The sequence below is a fragment of the Theropithecus gelada genome, chromosome 10 (genome assembly GCF_003255815.1).
Source record: "Theropithecus gelada isolate Dixy chromosome 10, Tgel_1.0, whole genome shotgun sequence".
NCBI classification, from domain to species: domain Eukaryota; kingdom Metazoa; phylum Chordata; class Mammalia; order Primates; family Cercopithecidae; genus Theropithecus; species Theropithecus gelada.
In genome coordinates, this window is record NC_037678.1 from 32187893 (window position 1) to 32213203 (window position 25311).

Below are 25311 nucleotides of genomic sequence, written 5' to 3' on the forward strand. Positions count from 1 at the left end.
CCAAAAAAAAAAAAAAAAAAAAAAAAAAAGGCCAGGCGCGGTGGCTGACGCCTGTAATCCAAGAACTTTGGGAGGCCGAGGTGGACGAATCACAAGGTCAGGAGTTCAAGACCAGTCTGACCAACATGGTGAAACCTTGCCTCTACTAAAAATACAAAAATTAGCTGGGCATAGTGGTGTGAGCCTGTAATTCCAGCTACTCAGGAGGCTGAGGCAGGAGAATTGCTTGAACCTAGGAGGCAGAGGTTGCAGTGAGCCGAGATCGTGCCACTGCACTCCAGTCTGGGTGACAGAGTCCATCTCAAATAAATAAATTAATTAATTAATTTAAAAATGAAGGCCGGGTGCAGTGGCTCAAGCCTGTAATCCCAGCACTTTGGGAGGCCAAGACGGGCGGATCACAAGGTCAGGAGATCAAGACCATCCTAGCTAACACGGTGAAACCCCGTCTCTACTAAAAAATACAAAAATCTAGCCGGGCGAGGTGGCGGGCGCCTGTAGTCCCAGCTACTCGGGAGGCTGAGGCAGGAGAATGGCGTAAACCCGGGAGGCGGAGCTTGCAGTGAGCTGAGATCCCAGCCTGGGCGACAGAGCGAGACTCGGTCTCAAAAAAAAAAAAAAAAATGAAGCAGCAGCAGCTTTGTTAGTGTTTGTTCAAGGACTGATAGGCCAAGGTGAGTCTCAGCTAAGAAACGTGCTCAGAGGAGCCTGGCCGGAGTGTGATGGGGGAGTCTTTGTCCAGGCTGCTGCCATGGTGGGCCTCGGGCCTCATGGCCTGGGTGCTGGGGGTGGGGCTGCCACCCAGCCTTGGGGAGAGCAATGAGGAGGTCAGATTCCACTCACACCCAGTGCGGTCTGGACGCAGGCTTGGCCTAGAGCCTGGTCCTGATGCCTGGGCTTTGTTTTTTTGTTGTTGTTTTTTCGAGACGGTGTCTCTCTCTGTCGCCTAGGCTGGAGTGCAGTGGCGTGATCTTGGCTCACTGCACGCTCCGCCTCCCGGGTTCACACCATTCTCTTGCCTCAGCCTCCTCAGTAGCTGGGACTACAGGCGCCCGCCACCACGCCTGGCTCATTTTTGTATTTTTAGTGGAGGCGGGGTTTCACCATGTTGGCCAGGCTGGCACGTCACCCCACTAGGCATACCCAGGTCCTTTCTGTCCCTCCCTAAAGGCATCCCTGTCCTTTCTGTCCCCTCCACACTGAGCCGACCCAGCCTACACTCTTGCCCCAGGCCTGCCCTCTGCTGGGAGCCGGGACGCTGAGCTCCTCCTGCATGAGCAGGTTGACCTGCAGGGGGCCTCCAAGCAGGTGCCAAGGCAGAATCCGATGTGACCGGGAGAACGCCCTTGAAGGATAAAGCGAATGTGCGACCACCATGCAGGTCTGGCCTGTGGAAGGGAGGGGAGGGGGCCCCGGTGGGGCCACGGTAAAGGAGTGGAGGGGCCCCACAGGCAGGGACGGCCGAGCTGGTCCCCTGGGGCTGTGGATCTGCAGGTGCAGTGCAGCCTCTTGCCTCTCTCAGCCCAGCCCTTGCATCCGCCTCTTGGTGTGTCTGTGAAGACAAAGTCCCCGTGGTCCCTGCAGCACCTGGCTTGAAGCAGGTGTGCAGCCCGTGTGAAAGTCTTCCCTTTAGCTCTTACGTATTGAGTCAAAAAAAAAAAAAAAAAAAAAGGCCTTCCCCTGAGCCTGGGGGCCTGGCCCCACTGAGGATACCAGCAGGCAGGGGAGGCTACAGGAGTCTGTCCTCTGCCTGGCCCTCTGACCTTCCATTCTGACCCCTTCCCTTCCACACCAGCCCCTTTCCCCATGTAGGGTGCAGTCTTTGTTGCAACTGCTCACCTCTGCCATGGTCGGGTGAGAGCAGCCACGGACAATGTGTGTGCAATTGTGTGTTTTTTGTTTTGTTTTGTTTTGAGACGCATTCCCACTCTTATCGCCCAGGCTGGAGTGTAATGGCGTGATCTCAGCTCACTGCAACCTCCACCTCCTGAGTTCAAACGATTCTCCTGCCTCAGCCTCCCAAGTAGCTGGGATTACAGGCATGCACCACCATGCCTGGCTAATTTTGTAGTTTTAGTAGAGACTGGGGTTTCCCCATGTTGGTCAGGCTGTTCTTGAACTCCTGACCTCAGGTGATCCACCCGCCTCAGCCTCCCAAAGTGCTGGGATTACAGACGTGAGCCACCGCGCCTGGTTGACTGTGCGTTCTGATAAAGCTTCATTTACAGAAATAGCAGGTAGGCCCCTCACAGGGTGCCCAGGGCAGGTGCACTGTCTCACCTCTTCTCAGGTGTCATAGGGCGAGAGATTAGTCCTCTGCCTCCTCCTTCCTCTCTGCAGGTTGGTGAAATGACAGATTCTTGTACTGGGCGGTATGAGACAGTAGCAGGACGGGGACATTCCCAGAGTGCTGCCAGAGAGAGGCGAGGCCCCATCTGGATTTGATGGCATTTGTATTGTGGTGTTGGTAGATGGTGGTGGTGGTGTTTTAGAGACAGTGTCTCTGTTGCCCAGGCTGGAGTGCCATGGTGCAATCACAGCTCACTGCAGCCTCCAACTCCTGGGCCCAAACAATCCTCCCACTTCAGCCTCCTGAGTAGCTGCAGCTACAGGCACGCCACCATGCCTGGCTCGATGGGTATTTTGTGGCCATTAAACTTCTGGTCATTCCTTTAGATTCCCAGAGGCTGGATGGAGATGAGTGGCCAACCCCTGGGTCCACAGATGAGCATGGGGCCAGGCTGCAGCCTGTGGGATCTCCCAGGCCGGCCTCCAGGTGTCCTCTCAGCCTGTCCACAGGCCCTGCCCAAGCGTGTGGCCTACTTGGTGCTGCCTGGCTTGTCTTTAAGCACCTGTACTGGCTCTCCCTGGATTACTGGATCGCAGTCAAATCCCCTGCCAGAATCCTGGTCCCCCTTTATCACACCGGATCAGCCCCGAAGGGCAGGGCTGCTTGCAGCAGTTCCGGCCTTTGCTGGGAGGTTTCCAGCCCTGTTGAGCAAGTCTCAGGCAGGGCCCTCTGCAGCCTCCATGGGGGACCTGTGTGCAGAGCAGGGCTGCCCCTGTGTGTAAACGCTGAGAACTGGCCTTCCTGCCATCTGTGTCCTGTTTGTCATCATGCCTGTGGCTCTACGCTTGTCTCCCCAACTGGGCCACCAGCCCTGTGAGGGCAGAATGAGGCATGTCCAAGCCACAGTGACTCTCAGTGTGCAGGGGGCTGTTAGCATTGGTTCTGTGTTCTGGAATAGCGAGGACAGTGTGCCCCAAATGGCCAGTGGTTTTTCCGGGGATTGCTGCAGCCGCATGTTGGCCCCCTATGGAGAACGGAGGATGCACAGCCGTTTCAGGGCACAACCCGAGGTCTCCTGAGCTTGCTGTGCAGCCCAGTCTTTCTCTCCGTGACCCCTGGTAGCTGTCTTTCTCCTCCCTGGAGAAAGACACTTTCCTGAGCAGGAAGATGTGGGTGAATAGAGACCAAAGTGTCAGTCACTCTTCAGACAGAGGTGATAGCAGAATGAGCAAAACTGACGGACCCCAGATCTTTGCAAAGGGAGCAAAGTCAGTTTCTAGCTATCTTTTTTTTTGAGATGGAGTCTCACTCTGCCACCCAGGCTGGAGTACAGTGGTGCAATCTCACCTCACTGCAACTGCCTCCCGGGTTCAAGTGATTCTCCTGCCTCAGCCTCCCGAGTAACTGGGACTACAGGCACATGCCACCATGCCCAGCTAATTTTTGTATTTTTAGTAGAGAGAGGGTTTCACCATGTTGGCCAGGATGGTCTTGTTCTTTTTTTTTTTGTTTTATCTTGCTCTGTCACCCAGGCTGGAGTGCAGTGGCAATCTCAGCTCCCTACAACCTCTACCTCCTGGGTTCAAGCTATTCTCCTGCCTCAGCCTCCTGAGCAGCTGGGACTAACAGGTGCTCACCACGCCTGGCTAATTTTTGTATTTTTAGTAGAGACAGGGTTTCACCATATTGGCCGGGCTATCTCAAAATCCTGACCTTGTGATCCGCCCGCCTCAGCCTCCCAAAGTGCTGGGATTACAGGTGTAAGCCACTGCACCAGTCTTGCTGGGTCATATGGTAGTTCTGTGTTTAACTTTTTTTTATTTTTATTTTTTGTGGGTTTTTAAGAATTTTTTAATATTTGTGGGTACAGAGCATGTTTAAAAAATTTTTTTTTGAGACGGGGTCTTGCTCTGTTGCCCAGGCTGGAGTGCAGTGGTAGGATCACAGCTTACTGCAGCCTCAACCTCCTGGGCTCAGGTGATCCTCCCACTTCAGCCTCCCAAGTATCTGGGACTATAGGTGCAGACCACCATGCCTGGCTAATTTTTAAGTTTTCTGTAGAGATGGGGTCTTGCCATGTTGCCCAGACTGGTATGGAACTCCTGGGCTCAAGCAATCCTCCCATCCCAACCTCCCAAAGTGCTGGAATTACAGTCGTGAGCCACCAGGTCTGACCACATGTTTAACTTTTTGAAGAACTACCAAACTGTTTTCCACAGCAGTCACACCAGCAATGCCAGAGGGTTCCAATTTCATCACATCCTTGCTAACACTTGTTATTTTCCTTAAAAAAAAAAAAAGCCAGCTGGGCACAGTGGCTCATACCTGTAATCCCAGCAGTTTGGGAGGCAGAGGGGGTGGAGCGCTTGAGCTCAGGAGACCAGCCTGGGCAAAATATCGAGAACCCCCCCTCCACCCCATCTCTACCAAAAAAAAAAAAAAAAAAGGTCGGTTGTAGGGGGTGGTGCACATCTGTCATCCCAGCTACTTGGGGGAGCTGAGGCAGGAGGATCCCTTGAGCCCAGGAGGTCGAGGCTGTAGTGAACTGTGATCGCGCCACTGCACTCCAGGCTGGGCAACAGAGAGAGACCCTGTCTCAAAAAAACAAAACAAAAAAAAGCACATTTCAAACTTACACAAAAGCAGAGAGGATTCCCCTCGGTCCTCCGGCCTGCACCCCCGTCCCACCACAGGGGCATTCAAAACTGTTTCTTGTTGCCTCTCTGTAAGGTAAGGGGGACTCGACGCTCCCCAGACCACGCAGCCAAAGTAGGGTGATAGGATCACAGGGGTCCCAAGTCGGACACTGAGCTGGCGTGCCCACTCCCGAGTCCTGGGACCCCAAACTAAAGGAGCTGTTCCTTTTCCCCATGGAGGGCTGACCGGGCAAAATCCCAGCACTGGGAACATCCGAGCAGCTCTGAGTGGCGTGGGTGGGTTTCTACCTGACTTTCTTTAAAGGGTGGCCTGATTCTCGGCTTTTCAGGACCCGCCCTCTATTTCCTCACTTATCTGCTCTTTCGTCCTGTGAAACTGGGCAGTGGCCAGTGACAGCGCAGGGTCAGCCCTTGGATGGTCAGGTGGGCGTGATCCCACCCTCTTCCATGGCTGGGTGGGCGTGGTCCCAAAGTCACTTGGATGTGGTCCCGCCTCCCTCCCGGCCTGGTGGGCGGGGCCTACCCTTCTGCACCAGCTGGGCTAAGCAGAGAGGAGGGTGGGCTGGGAGGCCCCACAAGGCTGGGTCGGAGTGGAGGTGGTTAGCCTGGGAGAGGCCGTTGGGAGGTGGGGTGGGCAGGGGCCAGGGCTCTGTTGGTGGCCTGGGGCAGCCAGTCCTTCTGCTCTGGGCGTCAGTACCTCACACTCACAAGGGAATCCCAGCACTGGAGGGCCTTGTGAGGTGGCCGTGGGCACTGTGGCCCCCAGGTGCTGCATGGGGGCCTGGGCGTGTTGGCCTTTGAGCCTTTGGTCTTCAGCTTCCCCAGCCTCCATGGCTCTTGGCCATTGGGACCCAGTTGGCCTTTGAGCCTTTGGCCTTGAGCTTCCCCAGCCCCCATGGCTCTTGGCCACTGGGGCCCAGTTGGCCGAAGAGCCTTTGGCCTTGAGCACTTCCCTAGCCCCCATGGCTCTTGGCCAATGGGGCCAAGTTGGCCGCAGAGCCGCTGGCAGGTGGGACAGGTGGGCACTTGGTGCCTCCTCGCACCAGCTGGGCCCATCCTGCAGAGTGGAGTGGGCAGGTCCCTCCTGCTGGGCAAAGGAAGAGGGCTTCAGGGCCCCTCCCTGCTATGGCCTCCTCCCCTCTGCTGCCTCCCACTTGGCCCTAGGGGACACTGCTTGCAAATTTATGAACAGATGAACCTAGAGATTAGAGATTCAAAAACCAAATTCTTACACAATTCAAGTATTATGCAGATTTGGATTTATAATTTGGGACTCCAAGGTCTGCCAGGTAATTTGCTGTTTCAGCAGAATAGCCCTTTTAATTTGGGGTGTTTATTTCTAACACTTACTGTTTTTTAAATATGGAGAGTAAACAAAATGGCCCATTATCTGACCACACAAATATTAGTAGTAGTCATTATAGATAAGTAAACCAGAGCAGATAAATAGTAGTAAACCAAGCAACAAGGTGTGTCATAGGAAATCCCCACCGTGAAGAAAGGAGCAAGGTGGAAAGTTCTGGCTGCTTCAGGTCTGCATGGTCCCTCTCCACCATGGTTCCCTGTCATCTTCCTGCCAGAATAAGGACACTGTCCTTAGGGAACTGCCATCTCCTGTTTTTTCCCCACGAGCCCTGTGGGCATGTCCTGCCCTGCAGGGAAACATAGTGGGCCACGGGTTTCCCTACAGGCCTGGGACCCTTCCCCAGGGTAGCAGCAGAAGGCGGCACGATTCACACTCCTGCACCTGTGGACAGGGGCACCCCCGCTGGCACTGAGCCCTGCACCGGGTTCCATCACCTGCTTGGGGCTCTGGCCTTTGGCCTTTTCCTGTGAGCCATATATTGGCCACTGTGACCCATCTGTTTCATCATCTTTTTCTTACTGGTTTGTATATGTTCTTGGTAAACTAGCCCTTGGTCTTACACAACATTTCCAAGTTACTAAAGATTCTTCAGGGGAAATACAACTTAAGCAAAGTGGTTCCCTCCTCGCGTGGTTCACGAGGTGCAGGTGCTCACAGGGCAGTGCGGACAGGGACTGGGAGACTGCCCCTGGGGTCTCTGGCTGGGTGACACTAGTAGGGATGTCGCTTGGCCTCTCTGAGGCCTTCTGCTGTCTCTTCTGAGGCCAGAAAGGTGAAGCACTGCCTTCGCCCTGCTAGGGAAGGCTCAGGGCAGGCTAGCCCTGTCCGGAGAAGGGGCTCAGATATCTGGACCTTGGTCATGGCCAGGTTAGGGTTTCTGTTGATGATTATCCAAAGGCAAAATTGATTTCCACAGAAATAACATCTGCTTTGCTGCTGAGCTCACAGAAAGAGACCCCAGACCCTTCCCGCAGTCAGAGGGCTGGAACCTGCTCGGAGGCGCTTTGAAGGTGAGTTGGCCAGTGGAAGCCGGGGCAGTGCCAGGGTGGGTACAGATTCCAGCCCGGTGCATTTGCACAGGTCTGCTGGGCACACGTCCACTCTGCCTGTGTAAACAGGCCACGTGGTGGGAAATCCCCTAGAAGCCTGGTGTTCACATGGCCTCCCCCTAGGGCGGAGCCTCTGCTTCCCTGTTCTCTTCTGCTCTGTCCTCTGGTGCCCTGAGGCTGGCCTCCAGGGGTGTCCCCTCTGTGGCCCTGGGCCTGCCTCCTCGCCTGGGTGTGCCTTTCTAAAACGGAGCGTCCAGCGGAGATTGGGACCCCCTATGCCACTGGGAGTCCAGGGCCCCATCCCAGAAAGATCTCTGAGTGACCACAGGGGCCCTAGAGGAAGTTTCCTTGTGTCCTTCCCATTTTAGGGTCTGTGACCTGAACCCCTGGGCTTCTGATTCAGGCCTCCTGTGGTCTGCTCTCTGCCTGCTGGGTTCCCTCACCAGGCTTCTGTCTGTCTGGTTCCCAGGCTACCTGCCTGGAGGGTCACACCAGGAGGATTTCAAACAGGTTTCAAGTGGGGTCACTTGCTATTTCACTGTGCCCCACGAGGTACACTGTGGTGGGCAGCAGGGCTGGCCTTTCTCATCTGGGACATGCCACATGTTGCCGTCCCCAAGGGGAGTGGTGAGTGGGTCTGTCCTGGTGTTCCTGGCCTGGGGACTGCCGGTGTTATTTGGACACTCAATGAAAGGGACACGCGAATCCCTGGGGCGTCCAGAGCATGGGTGACCAGCATGGGTTCACCACATGAGGCTGAGGGGCTGCACCACACAGCCTTTCTTTGGGCGACCCCTCACTACCGCCCACTCCGGGCCATGGGGCTTCCCTGCCACTGGGTGTCCTCTAAGCCAGCTGGGAGACAGCAGCCTGGGTCCACATCTGCTTCTGTATTCTGTGTGGTTTTAGAGGATCCCTGGGCTGCCTGGGGAAGCACCCAGGACCAGGGAGTGTGACCTGCAGGCTCCACACAGGACTGCCAGAGGCACACACCTGCTCTGTCCGCCCGAGGGCACCCAAGGGCACGAGAAGGCTGGCTCCCTGGCGCTGACACGTCAGGCAACTGAGGACATGACTGGCTTCTCTGAACCTTGCCCCTCTGTGAACACAAGAGGGCGATGGTGGCACTCCAAGCTGAAGGGCATGTGGGTGCAGCAGGAAGAGCACAGAGCACTGGCGCCCCTCCCCTCCCGCCCTGCAGATGCTGGAGGCCCCGCCTCTGCTGCTGCTGGCCACTGTGTTCCTGGGCCTGGTGCTGGTGGTGCTGCTGTTGATCCTGAGGCGCTGGGGCTGGGGCCTGTGCCTTATCTGCTGGAACGAGTTCGTCCTGCAGCCCATCCGCAACCTGCTCATGGGTGACACCAAGGAGCAGCGCATCCTGCACCACGTGCTGCAACATGCGGAGCCTGGGAACGCACAGAGCGTGCTGGAGGCCATCGACACCTACTGCCAACAGAAGGAGTGGGCCATGAACGTGGGTGACAAGAAAGGTGCGGTCCCGGCCGGCAGGTGCTGAGCTCTGGGACAGGGACCCAGGACCAGGCATCAAAGCCCTTACCGGAGAAGCTGTTATCACCCCGTTTCCAGGGGGCTGGGAACCCTGGGATATGCCCAGATAGGGCTGGGGGGTTCCTCTGGAGTCCCAGGGTGCCAGGGTCCCTGATGATTCCTCCAGGCCCTGCTGCCTGCGCCCCAGGACAACAGGCCCCCACACAGGGTCTGACGGTGGTGCAGTTCCCCTTGAATTCTGCTCTGGACACCATGGGACCTGCCTGGGGACCAGTCAGACAGGTTCTCCTGGGCCCGCCCCCGCCTGGACTCCAGCCTGGGGCTCAGGAGTTACTCAGGCAACTAGTGCTGCCCCGGGGCGCCAAGCGGGGCGGGTGGTTCGGGGTTTCAGAGAGGGCAGCTCTGTGTTAGGACACGCTGGGGCCAGCCAGGAAGAGTGGAACAGACAGGGACCAGTGTGGGCATAGAGGCTAAGGGACCATGGGAGCTCCAAGGGTGCTCACAGTGGGGACCAGGTCCTTGGGGCTGGGGACACCAGGGAGGTAAAAGACCCCTCCAGCAGGTAGGGAGGGCGGGCAGAGGAGGGCCAGAGGCCAGGCATTTGGGAGGGGCTGTTGCTGTTTGGGAGAGGTAGGGGGCCGTGCCTAGGGATCCAAGTTCCCCTCCCTCCGCCTGTGCTCACCTCTTCCCTGTCCCCCACCCTGCACAGGCAAGATCGTGGATGCCGTGATTCAGGAGCACCAGCCCTCCATGCTGCTGGAGCTGGGGGCCTACTGTGGCTACTCAGCTGTGCGCATGGCCCGCCTGCTGTCACCGGGTGCGAGGCTGCTCACCATCGAGATCAACCCTGACTGCGCCGCCATCACCCAGCGGATGGTGGATTTCGCTGGCGTGCAGGACAAGGTGCGCATGCCCGACCCGCTGTCAGACCTGGAAGAAGGGCCAGGGCTGCGGGCGGGGAGGGCCTGGTTCACACCACGTTCATTGAAAACCTATTGTCACCAGGCCCCTCAGTGCCTCCCAGCCTGGGGCTGAGGAAGGACCCCTCAGCAGCTTGGTGAGGGTGGTCTCACAGCTCTGGGGAAACGGCCAAGGTGGCACGAGGAGGGGCAGGGACATAGCGGGGCCATGTCACCCCAGAACCCTAAAGAAAACTGATGAATGCTTGTATGGGTGTGTAGGGACGGCCTCCTGTCTGTGTGGGCGTGGGCACTGACAGGCGCTGTTGTATGGGTGTGTAGGAGCGGCCTCCTGTCTGTGTGGGCGTGGGCACTGACAGGCACTGTTGTATCGGTGTGTAGGGGCGGCCTCCTGTGTGGGTGTGGGCACTGACAGGCGCTGTTGTATGGGTGTGTAGGAGCGGCCTCCTGTCTGTGTGGGCGTGGGCACTGACAGGCGCTGTTGTATGGGTGTGTAGGGGTGGCGTCCTGTGTGGGCGTGAGCACTGACAGACGCTGTTGTATGGGTGTGCAGGGACGGCCTCCTGTCTGTGTGGGCGTGGGCACTGACAGGCACTGTTCCAGGTCACCGTTGTGGTTGGGGCGTCGCAGGACATCATCCCCCAGCTGAAGAAGAAGTATGATGTGGACACGCTGGACATGGTCTTCCTCGACCACTGGAAGGACCGGTACCTGCCAGACACGCTTCTCCTGGAGGTGAGTCCCAACCAGGATGGCCTCTGTGCCAGCTGCTGCCCAGGGCCCATTAGGTCAGCCTCAGCCTCTCCAAAGAGCCAGGCACCCCAGCAGAGCCCTGTGCAGACAGAGCTTGCTCTGGAGGCACCACCTGAGGTCCAGGAGTGTGGGGGACTGAGGAGGCCCTGAGGTAGGTGGAGATGGGTAGGGAGCCGGGCCAGGGGCCTGGCTGCTTGGCCTGTTGGGAACTAGGGAGCCAGCCTGCCCGTGCAAAATGGGTGGCAGAAGTGGGATGCACACCCCAGACCAGATACCAGGGCAGAAAAAGCGCAGGACCAAGGAGATGGGGTAGGGAAGGGCCGCTCCGGGCTGGCCTGCTCTCCCCCAAGCAAGCCGGTGCTCGTGCAAAGAAAGCACGTGTCTCCTGCAGAGCTTCCTCCCGAGGCCCCATCTTGTGCATTCCCCCAACCCAGCCCCACTGACGAGGACCCTGAGTTTCCTTAGTGAGGCCTGGTAGCGGGTGGGGCTGTCCTCGCTTCCCTGAGGGGCGTGGGGCACTGGTGGCCCTTCACAGACTGATGCTTAAGGAGCCTCACATCAATGACACACTGCCCCACCCCTCCCTGGTGGTCAGTGACACTGAGTGGCTCTGTGATCCTCCACTGGGCTTGGGACACCCACCCTCACGGCCTCCCCACCTGCTCATTTGCAGCTCTCCCAGAAACCGGACACTGCCGTTAGCAGCAGAACTAGGAGCATAAGGAGCATAGCCCCCATGCCTGGCTAGGTAGGGCCACTGGATTGGAAGGAACCAGCACTAGCAGAAGCCTGAGGTGTGAAAGGGCAGAGAATGTTCCAGAACAATGGGAGTCAGGGCACACAGGACTTTGGGTAGGTGAGGGTTAGACCTGTCTTCTGGAGCTGGGCTCAGGGGCTCATGCCCGTAATCCCTGCACTTTGGGAGGCTATGGCAGGAGGAGCGCTTGAGGCCAGGAGTTCGAGACCAGCCTGGGCAACATGGCCCCCCCCAAAAAAAAATATATATATATATATATATTAGATGGAGTATTGCTCTGTCACCAGGCTGGAGTGCAGTGGCACAATCTCCGCTTACTGCAACCTCTGCCTCTTGGGTTCAAGCGATTACCCTGCCTCAGCCTCCTGAGTAGCTGGGACTATAGGCATGTGCTGCCACACCCGGCTAATTTTTTGTATTTTAGTAGAGACGGGGTTTCACCATGTTGGCCAGGATGGTCTCAGTATCCTGACTTCGTGATCTGCCCGCCTTGGCCTCCCAAAGTGCAGGGATTACAGGCATGAGCCACCGCACCCGGCTACAAAACATACTTTTAAAAATTAGCTGGGTGTGGTGGTGGTGTGCCCCTGTAGTCTTGAGCTACTCAGAAGGCTGAGGATGAAAGATTGCTTGAGCCAAGGAGTTGGAGGTTACAGTGACTGCCACAGGTTATGGGGACGGTAACTGGGTCCAGCTTTTTTTTTTGAGACAGAGTTTCACTCTTGCTGCCCAGGCTGGAGTGCAATGGCACGATCTCAGCTCACCGCAACCTAACCCTCCCGCGTTCAAGTGATTCTCCTGCCTCAGCCTCCCGAGTAGCTATGCCCGGCTAGTATTTTTGTATTTTTAGTAGAGATAGGGTTTCTCCACGTTGGTCAGGCTTGTCTCGAACTCCCAACTTCAGGTGATCCGCCTGCCTCAGCCCCCCAAAGTGCTGGGATTACAGGCGTGAGCCACCGCGCCCGGCCTTATTCCAGCTCTTAACAAAAACAACAAAAAAAACTTGTCTGGAAAGATCCCTGTCAGCCTTGGGGAATGTGGAAAGAGAGGGCTGTGGGGAGGGCATTTCAAGTGCCCTGAACTCACGAGGAGGTGCTGAACCCTGGCCGTGGAGAGGGAGGACCTGTATTGACCAAGGGGGCGGGCAGTGGGAGGGTGGGAGGGAGACCTGCAGGCCAGGACAGCGTAGCTGGGGGGGCTCACCCCTGACAAAGGAGCATGATGCTGGCAATTGGGTATTGATGGGAGAGAGCAGACACTCAGCCAGACGGGCTTCACTCGGGCAGGAGAGACAGCCACAGCTGGGCCTGCGTTACCGGGGCCGAGTTTCAGCAGCTGTGGTGTGATAATTACAGGGGCCTGCCTTCATAAAAAAGTAGCAAATATTGCAGTTTAGTAACTAGGAAACTAATAGTTTTCTCAGTGCTGCTTGTGCAAAGCTGGTAATTATCTCAAAAGAAGCAAAGTTTATGAAGTGGGAAGTCATGAATTGGGAATGGGTGTCCTTGTTAAATGCATATCTGCACACTCACGGCTGGGGCCCTGTGCCCCCTTGTAGAGGGTTGGGGGACAGCCTGGCTCTTGTGAGGGCCTAGCCATCCCCTCAGTGGGCTCTGTGAGCATTGGAGGCATGGGGAGTGAGGGGCTCAGGAGCAGGTTGCAATTCAAAATCAAGGGCTGCTTTGAGGAGGTCTCTCCACCGGGCTGCCATAGTCACCAAGTCCAGCCCACACCCAAAGGAACAGGAATGAGTTCCCCCTTAAAAAAAAAAAAAAGGACAGGGTCTTGCTCTGTGCCCAGGCTGGAGTGCAGTGATGCCATCATAGCTCACTGTAGCCTCGAACTCCTGAGCTCAAGTGATCCTCCCACCTCAGCCTCCTGAGTAGCTGGGACTACAGACATGCACCACTACACCGGCTAATTTAAAATTTTTTTTGTAGAAATGGGGTCTCCCTATGTTGCCCAGACTGGTCTCAAACTCCTGGCCTCAAGGGATCCTCTTGCCTCAGCCTCCCAAAGTGCTAGGAGTACAGGTGTGTGGCTCCAACTTTGTTGTTGTTTTTTGAGACAGAGTCTTGTTCTGTCGCCCAGGCTGGAGTGCAGTGGCACGATCTTGATTCCCTGCAACTTCTGTGAGGCTCCAACTCTTGAAGGAAGGAGAGTGTAAGGAGGGTAGGCACAGTTGAAAACCACCTCAGCAGAGTGTCACCTGCTCCTCTGACACTGTCACTTCTCCATGGCATTAGGTTTTCAGTGCTGCTCAGATGCTGCTGCATGTTTAGCCAGTTCTCCAGGGGGTCTGAGTAGCTGGTAGGAGGCTTGCAGTGTCGGGGGACAGGCAGGACAGGTGCTGCTTTCTTTACCCTCTTGACTAGTTTTGTAAAGGAGTGGGCCCCTGGCAGCCTCCACAGGTGAGCCATGCTCCTTTCTGCCCTTCCCTCCTCCTCTCCTGTTTAACTCGTGCAGTTGCAGTGGTCTGGTGTCTTTCAGTCTGCTGACGTCATCTGTATCCCTGATGACCAGATTGGGCTCCTGAGTCCCCTGGCGCAACCCGAGAAGTCCAGGAGCCCAGGCCCCTCACTCATCTTGTGTATTCCCTGGCCCGGGCCGGAAGGCAGCCACCCTGCTCAGGGCCTAGGCCATTGTCTTCCTCCTGGGTGGCACTTTGTTCTAGGTCTTTTCAGCTGACATTGCTAGGACATTCTTTTTTTTTTTTTTGGTCTAAATGTAAACACATCATGATTCATGGTGGTACTTCCTGTTCAACTCCGGACCTTGGGGCTGTCCCCTGACCTCACTGACCTTGCAGCCGTTTGGTGTCCGTACTGTCACGTGAAAGCCCCTCTGCTTTCTCTGCAGCACACGGGCTGGAAACGACCGCCACCCACCACTGGGACAGCTGCAAGCCCTGTGGGACTCTCTAGGCGCATCCCAGAGCGATGTGGGGTCGGATGCCAGTGTTTCAAGGCACCTGCCTGCGAAATGATTTTACTATACGTTAGATGTTTGAGATTGCTTGTTAAGTTTTGTTTGGTGACTAAGTCAGATCTCCACGACAAGGTGACTGGGGTGCCCCTTGCCCTGGTGGGTCCTTCCTCTCCAAAGAAAAACACTTCCTCTCAAGGTTTCTTTATTGTTTATGTGATGTAAGCAAACCCTCCTTGCAGCTTTGATAGGCAAGCATTCTATGAAGTTTCTCCTGATAGTGGACCCCACGGGCCATGCCCTGTGGCTGCGTTGTCAACAACTCCTTCCTTTTGCACAGAACCCAGGCAGAGGAACTCTGTGTCCTCCCAGGGCCCAGGCACCAGTGGAGATGGGGGGTCTGCAAATGCAGGAGCTTGGGGATGTTCAGAACTGACTCCAAGGGGCAGACTTGGTGGTGGGAGGTCTGCCCCACCTCAGCCCTGCAGGGTCACCCTGGTCAGGCCAATATTGTCTCCAGGGACCATACTGGTGCCTCTCCCTCATAGGCCTGAGTTCCTGGCACTAGGTGTTGAGGGCCCCACTGTTTCCACTCACCCAGCTAACATTTATTGAGCACCTACTGTGTACCACATGCTGTTCTAAGGGATGGATACGCCTGAGATGGATACAGGAGTTGATGAGAAAGGTCCCTGTCTTCACGGGGCCCATGTTCTAGAGGTGGCACCCAAGTCTTGTACAGTCCTTTCCTGCAGGAGTCATGCTGGGCAGAAAGCGGAAACCTGGCCCTAGGGGCTAGGCACAGGCGTGGTACAGTGGCCTGGTGAGGAGCACCCATCCTGGTTTGGGCCCGGTTTTCTGAGCACCTATGACCCTCACCTCCCCCACCCCCTGGTCTGTTTGCAGGAATGTGGCCTGCTGAGGAAGGGGACAGTGCTACTGGCTGACAACGTGATCTGCCCAGGTGCACCAGACTTCCTGGCACACGTGCGCAGGAGCAGCCGCTTTGAGTGCACACACTACCAGTCATTCCTGGAATACAGAAAGGTGGTGGATGGCCTGGAGAAGGCCATCTATAAGGGCCCAGGCAGTGAAGCACAGCCCTGACTGCCCCCCCCCCGCCCCGCACCCAGGCTCCCTCACCCAGCCTGGTTCTGAGGGTGCCACAGACGTGCTCCTGCTGACCTTCTGCGGCTCTGGGTTGTATCCTAAATGCAAAGCACACCTCGGCCGAGGCCTGCGCCCTGCCATGCTGACCTCTCTGAACGGCGGCACTGGATTGCTCTCCTTTTTTAAGACTCAATCGTGACCTCTTTACTAACACCCGCTAGCTATATTATCTTACATACTAATTCATGTTTTAAAAATATAAAATAGAAATTAAGACTCTAAATATAAATCAACTTAGTACATCCTTCTCGACTGCCATTCTCCTGCTGCCCTTGACTTGGGCACCTAACATTCAAAGCTCCCCTTGATGGACGCTAACGCTAAGGGCGGGACCCTGGCTGGCTGGGTTCTGGGTGGCATGCCTGGCCCACAGGCCTCCCAGCCATAGTGGTGCAGAGGTCAGCCCTCCTGCAGCTAGGCCAGGGGCACCTGTTAGCCCCACAGGGATGACTGCCGGCCTGGGAAACGAACAGAGGAGTCAGCCAGCATTCACACCTGTCTGACCAAGCAGGCGCTGGGGAGAGGTGGACCCTGCAGCAGCACCAGCTCCTCTGGGCCCCATGTGGCATGGAGTGGAAGCGTCTCCTTCCCCACTCCCACTGGGCCTTGCCTACAGAAGAGGCAATGGCTCAGATCAGCCCCCACATCCCTGCAGTTGCCCCCCCGGCCCGTGAATGAGGATGCAGTGCTGGTTTGTGTCCACCTACACCCAGAGCTGCCCTCAGCTCCTCCAACGGGTCAGACTACTGGCCACCTCAAAGGCTCCAAGGGCCCAGTTCCCAGGCCCAGGACAGCTCAACCCTGTGCTAGCTGAGTCCACCTGCACCCAGACCAGCCCCTAGCCAAAACTCCACTCCTGGGCTGCCCACTCCTATGGACAGAGAGACCAGTGAGCCCAAATGGACAAGCCTGGGGCCACCCAAGGGTCAGAAACAGCCTCTGCAGGACACAGCAGATGGACACCTGGGACCACCTCCACCCAGGGCCCTGCCCCAGACGCGCGGAGGCCCTGACACAAGGGAGGAGCCAGCCACTTGTGCCAGACCTGAGTGGCAGAAAGCAAAAAGTTCCTTTGCTGCTTTAATTTTTAAATTTTCTTACAAAAATTTAGATGTTTACCAATACAGTCTTATTTTGGCTTATTTTTAATGCGTTTTCTCAGTGTTTTTCTTCTGAGTCACAAACAGCAGGCACTGAAAGCAGTCCCCAAGCCACTGCCGGTCAGTCCTGGAGGTGCTGCCCAGGCTCCAGGCAGATGCGGTGGCCCCGGCCCCGGCCAGCATCAGCTGGACAACGGCTCTCTACTGCACAGGGGCCTCACATGACTGCAGGGCTCTGGGGAGGTGGGGCACCTGTAGCCTGACCCCTACCTTGCTGCTTCCAAAGCTTCCTTGCCCAGGGCTGGGCCTTGGGGGGCACCCCTGACACTGTGGTCTGCCTGCCTGCAGGGTGCCCAGGGAGCCCCTCCACCTTTAGGAGTCCAAGTTCTTTCCCAGCCCCCTCCCTGCCTAGCCACCTGCCCCTGGCACCAAGCCTTCCCGCACCTCTGGGGCACTGTGTTCCCAGGGGCACCCTCCTATCCCACCGGCCCCAAAGCCCAGCCAGGCACCCTTCCCTGCCACCTCCCTGGGCCCTGCCCTAGCAGCCCAGTCGGCCTCCTCGGGCCTTCTGTCACTCGCTCACACACAGCACCATGTCAGTAAACAGCTAACTCAGGCCTAGGGAGTTAGGTAGGGTGGGGGGCAGGAAGGTGTCCCCAAAGTCGGGCTGGGGTGAGGCGCTGCCAACCCCTGCCGCCAGGGGGCTCCAAGCTCCACGGCAGGATCTGCTCAGGGTGGCCCTTCTTCCACGATCCAAGCCCTAAGAACAAGAGGCTGGGCCTGGGCCCTGCAGAGGGAGAGGGGATGGTGGATGCTGCAGCCAGAGTGGCACAGGACCACGTACAACCTCAAGGCAGGGCGGCCAACTCCAGGCTACATGGATGGAGATGTGGACAGAAGCATCTGCCCTGAGTGGTGTGAGCTGACCCTTGGGGTCAGGACTGATCCTGACTTGCTGGTCCTCAAAGGGCATTGGAGAGTATGGTGCCCATCCCTACTCTGGTCCCATCTCCTCAGGCCCCTGATCCCACAGTGCCTGGGACAAGGCTGTGGGCCCAGGGAGCACCCTCCCTCTCTGACTTCTGCTGGCCTCCCCTGGGAATGGGCCACTGGGCTGCTGGACTGGAAGCCAAAGTCCTGCGGGGAACATGCGGGAAGAGCAGAGCATGCAGCCAGCGGAGACCAACAAGAAGCCCTGGCCCAGAGGGCAGAAACGTTTGGACAAACAACCAGATGAGAGAACGTACCAGGCATGCAAGCTAGACCCAGGAGTCAACGGGCTGAGGCTTAGCGTCCCCCACGGCGTCCACCAGCCTGACCGCGGGCCTGCTGGGCCCTGGGGGAGGGGCCTTCCTGCTGGGATCGAGCTGCAGTGCACGGGTGGGCATTAAAGGCACAATAGAGCAGGTTAGTCAGAGCTCCTGGGGGGACAGGGCAGGGGCAGGGCCGAGGCTGGCGATGTAAGGGTCGGCCTGCCAGGACAGCACAGGGAGCACCAAGGGCACAGGGAGCCAGACAAGTGTGGCTCACACGGGCTGGGATGGGGGGGCACGTGCACACAGAGGCCTGCACAGGAAGCTGGGGGATTGGCACACAGCAGGCGGCAGGTCCTGCCCTCGCCAGTGGATCCTGGCGGGCCCTCGCACACACATGCACAGAAGGGTGCACACACACTAGCTCAAAGGCTCCGGCCCATGCAGGGTGTGCCTGGGCAGTGCTGTCCCCAGCGGGTGAGAGCTGCAAACTCATCAGTACCCACAGACTGACTGGCATGAAAGGGCTGCTTCCTGGGCTTGGGCCCACAACCCAGCTATACCCCAGGGCCCAGACCAGACCCAGCATGGCCTAGGCTGTTCTCCAGCAACCCCCAGACACAGAGCCCCACGGGGTACCTGCCCACAGTCACATGACACTTACTTTCAATGGTTCCTTCTCAGAGGCCTCTCCGGCAGAGCCAATGCCCCGCGGCCTTCGCTCCCTCCGGTCTACTGTGGAGTATCCGTCTGTAGATGGAATAAAGTGGGGCATGAGAGGCGCTCTGAGGGGGGCCCTGTAGGAGCAGATCTTCCTCTCAGCCCAGACACAGGGCACTCGTGGGACAGGGGCTTTGGGAGATGGCCCCCACTTACCCTGTCCTCGAGATCCGGGCTGCTGCCAGCTTTCACCAACACCCTGCCTCACGCTGGTGCAACCCTTGCCTGCCCCACGGCAGCTCCAACTCTCCAGACTCCCCTCCACTTGTGGGCCAGAGCTCCTGGCTGGGCACTAACCCCTCTCTAGCTGCCCTGTACCTCACTCTCTGAGCACCCCTTAACCAAATCTCTCTCCTCCACCCAGCACCAACTACTCCCCATAAAACCAGCAGGCCCGCCTCAGGCTCTGGTCCCCTCCCGGCACAGAAAACAAACCACACTGCGTCTGCACTCACCTGGACCAAGCGCGTCCATGGGGATCACATCCCGGCTGCCAGTTTTCTCGTCCTCTGCAAGGCAGGAGGAGGAGGCAGGCTGTACACAGCGGCCAGCGGGGATCGGGGCACAGAAGCCCCAGGTAGCCCTAGAGGCTCTCTGTCACTAAGGTGCCTAACCTCTGCCAGTTGGAAGCCCCACCCTGAGCTTGACAGCAGCGTCGATGCTGTGGGGAGTAGCCAAGAGGCAGAGGGCAGGGAAAGTGGCCTATGGAAGCCGTCTCCGTGGGAGGTGTGGCTCCTCCTTCACCTTCACCCAAGGGTCGGGCAGCTGGGGTCCCCACCCTCTAGGCCCCCTAACCTCCACCACTCACCAAGGCTCTTGTCCACCAGTGGCAGCGTGCTGTCATCGAAGCCCCCAGGACTCGGTGCTCCCTTAGGCCCCTTGGCAGTAGCAGCAGCCGACTGAGACATAAAACACAGACACAGGGTGGGTGAAGCACATGGAGTGGGAATAAGACGAAGTGAGCAGGGAAGGCCAAGGAAAACGCACCTGGAAGCGCGCCTTGGTCCAGCCATCTTTCTGCAGAGTACCACGCAGCTCTTTGTAGCTCCACACTGTCTGCAACACGTGCGACGCCGCCTTCGCCTCGCGTACGGATTGGCTGTGGGGCCGAGGGCGGGGTCAGTGGTGGCCCCTCCCCCACATCCCCTGCTCCCCAAACCACCGACCCCTCTCCTCCACACCTAGAGGCGACGAGAGCCACCAACGCTGGCACCCCACGTGCCTGCAGGAGCGAGCGCGTGTTATCCAGGCTGTCGGACACGATTTCGTGGATGGTGTTGAGCACCGCCACCACGGTGTCTTCCTCCAGGCGGGCCCCAGGTCGCGGCGGAGCCTGTGCATTGCGCACATTCCGCACAAGCTCGGCCATGGCGTAGCTCCCTGAAGGGCAGGGCTAGGTGTCAGGACACGCCTCTGCCCCACCCCTCCAGGAATGAGCAGGGATCCCGCGAGGGCTAGGGGCACTGCCAGGAGAGCCCCTGGAGACCGCCACAAGGATCCATGCGAGCAGGATGCTGAGCTTCAGAGACAGGGCCAGGGGGACTGGAGCTGCCTAAGGTGGGCCAGCGCCCAAACAACAGGGGCGGGGCCTGGACTCCCAAACCACTCATCCTCCAACCCCCTCCCATGGGACTAGAGCTGCAGGCAGAGTTCGGTGTCCAGGCGTGGCTTTGCAGGCGTCCTCACCGATAAGATCTTTGTTGCGCCGGTCCAGCGAGAGGTTGCGCAGGGCAATGGCGACGGCGCGCACCACCTTGTCGGTCTCAGACTGCAGCAGTTCCACAAGCACCGGCAGCCCGCGCTCTTTGCGCACTGTGGCGCGGATGTACGTGGCCCACTGAGAAGGTGGGGAGAGGGTTGCTCAGCCATACACCCCAAGCACTCTCCCACCTCCAGATCCTGACTGCTCCCTCCAGCTAAACCTTCCTGCTCCCGTGCCCGACAAAGCCCTACCCCAAAAGCTCAACGGCATCTCCACCGAGGCTTTCCCACCGTCCAGGGTGCACGCAGTGCCCGCAGCCCATGCACTTCTTGGATCTTGGGGTGGTGAGGTGGGCCCTCCTTTCCCCGCCAGCCGAGGCAGGAGCTGCACCAGTGAGGTGCCTGGGATTCCCTCTCTCAGGACTTGCCCACCCTGCCACACCTGGCCCCTCACCATCCAGTTGCCGGCACTGAGGTTCTGCAGAGCACCGGCGGCAGCCTCCAGGGTGTTGAAGTTCCGGCTCTCCGTGAGGAGGGAGAGGTAGAGACGTACCACCTCGGGTTGGTACAGCAGCTCAAAGCCTGGGTGCAAGGCAATCGCCATCCACGGTCACCCAGAATCTGCTCTCATCCATCATACCCCTCCCGCTTCCCGCTTCAGAGCTCCCAGGGGGTGAGCTGGGGCCAGGGATGGGTGTGGATGAGTCACGTAATGTTTACTATCAACATAGTCACCCAAGGGGAAAAGCGTTCCCATTTCACAGAGGAGCAAACTGAGGCTCAATCAGTTGGACCTGCCTGGCAGCAGGAGCATCCAGGAGGCCTGGGATGGGGAGGGAGGCGTCAACCAGGAACGCTCTCCTAGCAACAAGACCCGCATTTCCCGGTATGTCCCTGAAGCTATGTATCCTGGCCACGCCCCTAGCAATAGGGCCCACCTTCCCTGGCAACAAGACCAGCATTGGCCACACCCCTAGCAAGAGAACCTGCTTTCACTAGTAACTGAAGCTGTGCAGAGCCACGCCCCCTAGCAACAGGGCCCACCCTCTCCCACTGACAATAGAGCCCCCCCTCTGTAAGTCAACTGATGCAGTGCAACCAGGGCAGCTGCCCTAGCAACAGGAGGCACTCTCCCTGGCAACCACTCCAGGTTCCCCAGCAATTGAGACGCCATCCTGCTGCTCTGCCCAGTGCTCCAGAAATGGGGGGTCAAGACAGCCTTCCAAGCTTGCCTGTCCCCAAACAGGGGCTTCAGCCTGGCTTGGGACACTACCTCAATCTCCCCTGTACTCGCCCAGCGACATTTCGTCACCCCCTCCTGTCCCCATGCCCCATGCTCCCTCTACTCCTGCCCTGCTGGGCTTTCTGCTCCCACATACTCCAAAAACATTCCCTGCTGGGATATCTGCACCAGCCCTGCTTTAACTGTAATGCTTCCCCATAGCCCTCCTGCAGCTGGGGACCTCCACTCTGGTGACATGCAGGCTCTTCCAACTGGTTAGGCCCCACCAGGGCAGACCTCTCTCTCAGGCCAGATCCCAGCACACAACCCAATAGGCACTGTCCTGCCCCTGCAGGTGTTCGTCTGGCCTAGCCTCTGAACCTGGATGTGAGAATGCCCGCCTGGCTCCCAGCCCCGAGGTGAACTCAGCTTTGTGTGGCTAACACAGGAGGCCCTACCTCCACTGGGGGCGTCCCTCCAAACCTTCCCACCTCTTACGCACCGTGAGGCTGAGCAAGCCCCTGGCCTCTCTGTGCCTGTCTCCTCCCCCAACCTTGCCTGACATGACCCATGGCACTGCCTCCCATTCTAAACCCTCAGCAGGTGTCCCAGTGCTGAATAATCCTCCAGGAAATCCTGCACCTATGGGCCTGTTTCCCCATCTGTTCCCTGAGGCCCTCCAGGCCTGCTTGATGGCCCAAAGCTCCACTACCAGGGCAATCCTGAGCCCAGACATCCCCCAGCGGAGCTGGCTTCGTCTCAGCCCACTCACCTTTAGCAGCCTCAGTTCGCTTGGGCAGGTCTAGCGTGTCAAAGTTCCGGTCCATCTCACCATCCTTCTTTCCTGGAAGGGAAAGGTGGTGTAGGAAGTGAGGCAGACCCCATATGGGGCATGGGTGTGTCAGAAGGGTTGGGCACAGTTCTTCCCTACCCAGGCCCCAAAAGGCACCCCCATGTCCAGGCCTGGGCACCTGTGGGAATGCAGCACCACTGTCAGAGTTTGGGCAGTTTAGGGGTAGGAGTTGGTGGCAATGGGGCCTGGGGACATCCCAGGACTCATCTCCCACCAGGTGCTGGAAGCTGTACCACAGACCCTCCCGGTGGCTTCCTTGCAACTGCCAGGTATGTAGACCGACGAAGCCAGGAGCCCTGGCTGGATTGCAGGTGGATACAAGCCGAGAAACTGAAGGCTGACCGGGACAAGACTCGCTTGGGTCACACAGTAAGGCAGAACTAGGGGGAAACTCCCCCAGTCTGGGGTCAGGACATTGTCCCAGGATCTACTAGCCAGGAGAAACCCCACAGCAGCCCACCTAACATTTGTGCAGCCCTGGTTTGCACACCTTTGTGACAGTGAGCCCACTGTCTCTCAGCCACACTCCCATCTCAGATGACACTTCTACCCCCTCACAAGGCAGCAGAGTGGAGCCAGATGACCTGAGGTCCCTGCCCTGCTCACCCTCACAGGACCCTTGTATCCCTTTGAGCCACATGCTGCCCCATTCTATCAGAGAAACAGACTGCTCCCTGGTGCCCCTAGAGACAAGTATCCCCGGGCCCTGCCCACTCTTGGCTCTGCCCGGCTCTGCCCAGGTAGGCAAGTCTGAGGTGATAAAATGAGCCCCTTGGCCTTCCCACCTGCCACTGTCATAAAGATGGCAGCCCGAGTGATGAAGCCAAGGGTGGGGCAGGGCCCTGGGGCTGGAATGTGCTTGCCTCTTCCCAGGTGCCCACTGCACATGCCAGGCCTGGAGAGCAGGATAAAAAGGGACTCACCTTGGTGGAACCACTCCTCTGGGCGGCCGGAGGAAGCAGAGGAGAGAGGAGAGGAGCCTGAGCAGGCAGCACTCATCACCCCCCCATGCCCTCCCAGAGGCCTCAGGTTCCCACTGCACAGCCTGGATCAAGCAGGCAGCATGTGGAACCTCATCCCATCACTTCTGGGTGCTGAGCACCCACCAGTGGGACGAGGAGGAGGCCTAGGGTCAGTGGGGCAGGAGCAGGTGGCGCACAGGTTTCCCACAGCTGCTGGGGAGGTCCCGGGAACCTACACCCTGCTAGTGCGGTAGAGGTGGTGTGCAGGGCATCTTGCCCAGGCAGATGGGTGACTGCCCCACAGGTTGGAGGCAGTCTACAGCTATTCTGTAAACAGTCAGCAGGCAGCAATAGCCATGGCTCTTTCTCAACTCATGGGCGAGTGGAACTCTCCCCGGAATAGAGACTGGGTCTGGGCATCAGTGGGACCACCAGGCTTCCCTTGTGTACTCCCTGAGGGTCCCACAGTGTAGATGGGGAAGGTTGGACCTGGGCCCCCAACCCTGGGCCCCGTCAACCATGTGACCCAGGGCAGTCCAGCCTCCTTGGCTCCCAGCTTCCCTGCCTGCCTGTTGGGGGCTGTGCAGATGTCCTCTGGCCTCCAGGATGGGCTGCTGTGGGTGTACAGAGAGCCTTCAGCTGGGGCAGGAGTTGAGATGGTACCCCAGTCCGCCCCACCCACCTTTGGCCTTCTTGCCACCAAAGCAGCTGGCATCATCCCGCCTCCGGCGCTGGGAGACTACAGCACTGCCCAGGGGCCCGGGCTCGGCCTCCTGGTACCTATCGGCCCCGGGCACCTCCTTGTGCACGTGGTAGGACAGGTTCCGCATGATGCACACGCAGTTCTCCACCGACTGCAGGGAGAGGTGAGTGGCTGGGGCAGGGCACCCTAGGCACAGGGCCAGCCCTCAGGAAAGACTGGCCACAGGTGGTGTGCATGAAGGCACCAGGAGCAAAGGGACAGGGAGGCCTCAGTTGGGGGGACAAAAGGGCGGTAACCACCAGGGAGGGTCCATGGGAGGAAGCCCCTGCCTCATGGAGCATCTTCTGCCTGCAGGACAGTGCCTACTTCAGTGTGGTCACTGTGAGGCAGGCCATGCCCAGAACACCGCCCCAGACCCACAAACCCATTCCCCTGTGCTGTTCCCACAGTTCCAGCCTCCCGGGACCTGCATGATCGTCTCTCCAGCCCTTGGTATGAGGCTGTGACCGTCCCTGCCCACCTTGTTGTCCGTGTCCTTCCGGCCCACTGCTGACTGCAGGGCATGCAGGAGCGCGTCCACCAGCCCTTCACACTCCCGGAGTCGCCGCCGGGCCTCAGCACCATCAGAGCTCACATTCCTGTGTGGCCAAGAGCAGGTCAGGTGACCCCTGGCTACCACAAACTCCCCAGCCCCACTCTGGCCTCATGGGCTTGTCTTCATCTGCAAAACAGGCCCTTGCTGCTGCCCTCCTAGCACTATCGGGAAAGGACCCCACAGCCTGGAGCTCAGCGAAGTGGGAGAAGCGAACTGCCCCCGGCCTCAGGAGGGGAGCCCTGGCAGACAGCTGTCTTGGCTGGGGATAGCTGGGCAGGGGAAGACAGGGCTTTCCTGCCTCCCAGCTGACCTAGAAAGGGACAGGTAGACTCAGAGAGACCTGAACCTATGCTTGGGCAATTCTGGGTCCCTCGCCACCCCAATGGCAGCTCTAGGCCCCACCTTACCCCAAGGTCAAGAGCCTGCAGGGCTGCGGGGGAACACCCTGATGGACAAGCAAGGCTGTGGGGACCCAGGACTCTGTGGGGTCAGCAGGGCCTCCCAGGGGTAAGAGGGGAAGGGCAGAGGTCACAGGTAGCTGGGATGAGCCTCCTAGACAGATGAACAGGGAGATCCCAGCTCCCCTCTGGCTGTCAAGTGATGGGAAGGTAGGTGAGAGCTAAGCAGGGCTATGGTACCACACAGACCCCTCCAGAGGGTGCCCCTGGGAAGACTAGGGCACCACTTGGGGGTGAGTACAGCCCCATCAGGTCCCACTTCTCATCCACAGGACTTGTGCCACAGCTCTGAAGCTCCCAGGCTCTGGTGCTCCTAAGCTTGCCGCCATCTTCCACACTATCTGGGAC

At 58.3% G+C, this 25311-nt stretch overlaps 2 protein-coding genes across 9 annotated transcripts in view; one reads left to right on the forward strand and one right to left on the reverse strand.

Annotated features, from left to right (window-relative positions):
• Positions 1–16502, forward strand: part of COMT (catechol-O-methyltransferase) — a 27945-nt gene extending 11443 nt beyond the window's left edge. For 3 of the 8 annotated variants that reach the window (XM_025400538.1, XM_025400539.1, XM_025400542.1), the window contains 5 exons: positions 7230–7323; positions 8564–8852; positions 9581–9774; positions 10395–10526; positions 15133–16502. In XM_025400538.1, coding sequence (XP_025256323.1) covers positions 8564–8852; positions 9581–9774; positions 10395–10526; positions 15133–15333 — 816 coding nt within the window. In that variant the 5' untranslated portion in view covers positions 7230–7323 and the 3' untranslated portion in view covers positions 15334–16502. Of the gene's footprint in view, positions 1–1254; positions 1382–7229; positions 7324–7730; positions 7915–8271; positions 8853–9580; positions 9775–10394; positions 10531–15132 lie in introns of those variants that run through there. The other 5 variants (XM_025400541.1, XM_025400543.1, XM_025400544.1 and 2 more) reach the window with 5 other exon arrangements.
• The window catches only part of ARVCF (ARVCF, delta catenin family member), a 47855-nt gene continuing 39007 nt past the window's right edge, over positions 16464–25311 (reverse strand). Inside the window, exons 7-19 of the mRNA XM_025400532.1 lie at positions 24431–24548; positions 23890–24061; positions 23169–23186; positions 22165–22236; positions 20625–20752; positions 20156–20306; positions 19651–19849; positions 19457–19568; positions 19278–19368; positions 18925–18978; positions 18414–18499; positions 17744–17863; positions 16464–17283 (exon numbers count right to left, since the gene is read on the reverse strand). Coding sequence (XP_025256317.1) covers positions 17756–17863; positions 18414–18499; positions 18925–18978; positions 19278–19368; positions 19457–19568; positions 19651–19849; positions 20156–20306; positions 20625–20752; positions 22165–22236; positions 23169–23186; positions 23890–24061; positions 24431–24548 — 1309 coding nt within the window. The 3' untranslated portion in view covers positions 16464–17283; positions 17744–17755. The remainder of the gene's footprint in view (positions 17284–17743; positions 17864–18413; positions 18500–18924; positions 18979–19277; positions 19369–19456; positions 19569–19650; positions 19850–20155; positions 20307–20624; positions 20753–22164; positions 22237–23168; positions 23187–23889; positions 24062–24430; positions 24549–25311) is intronic.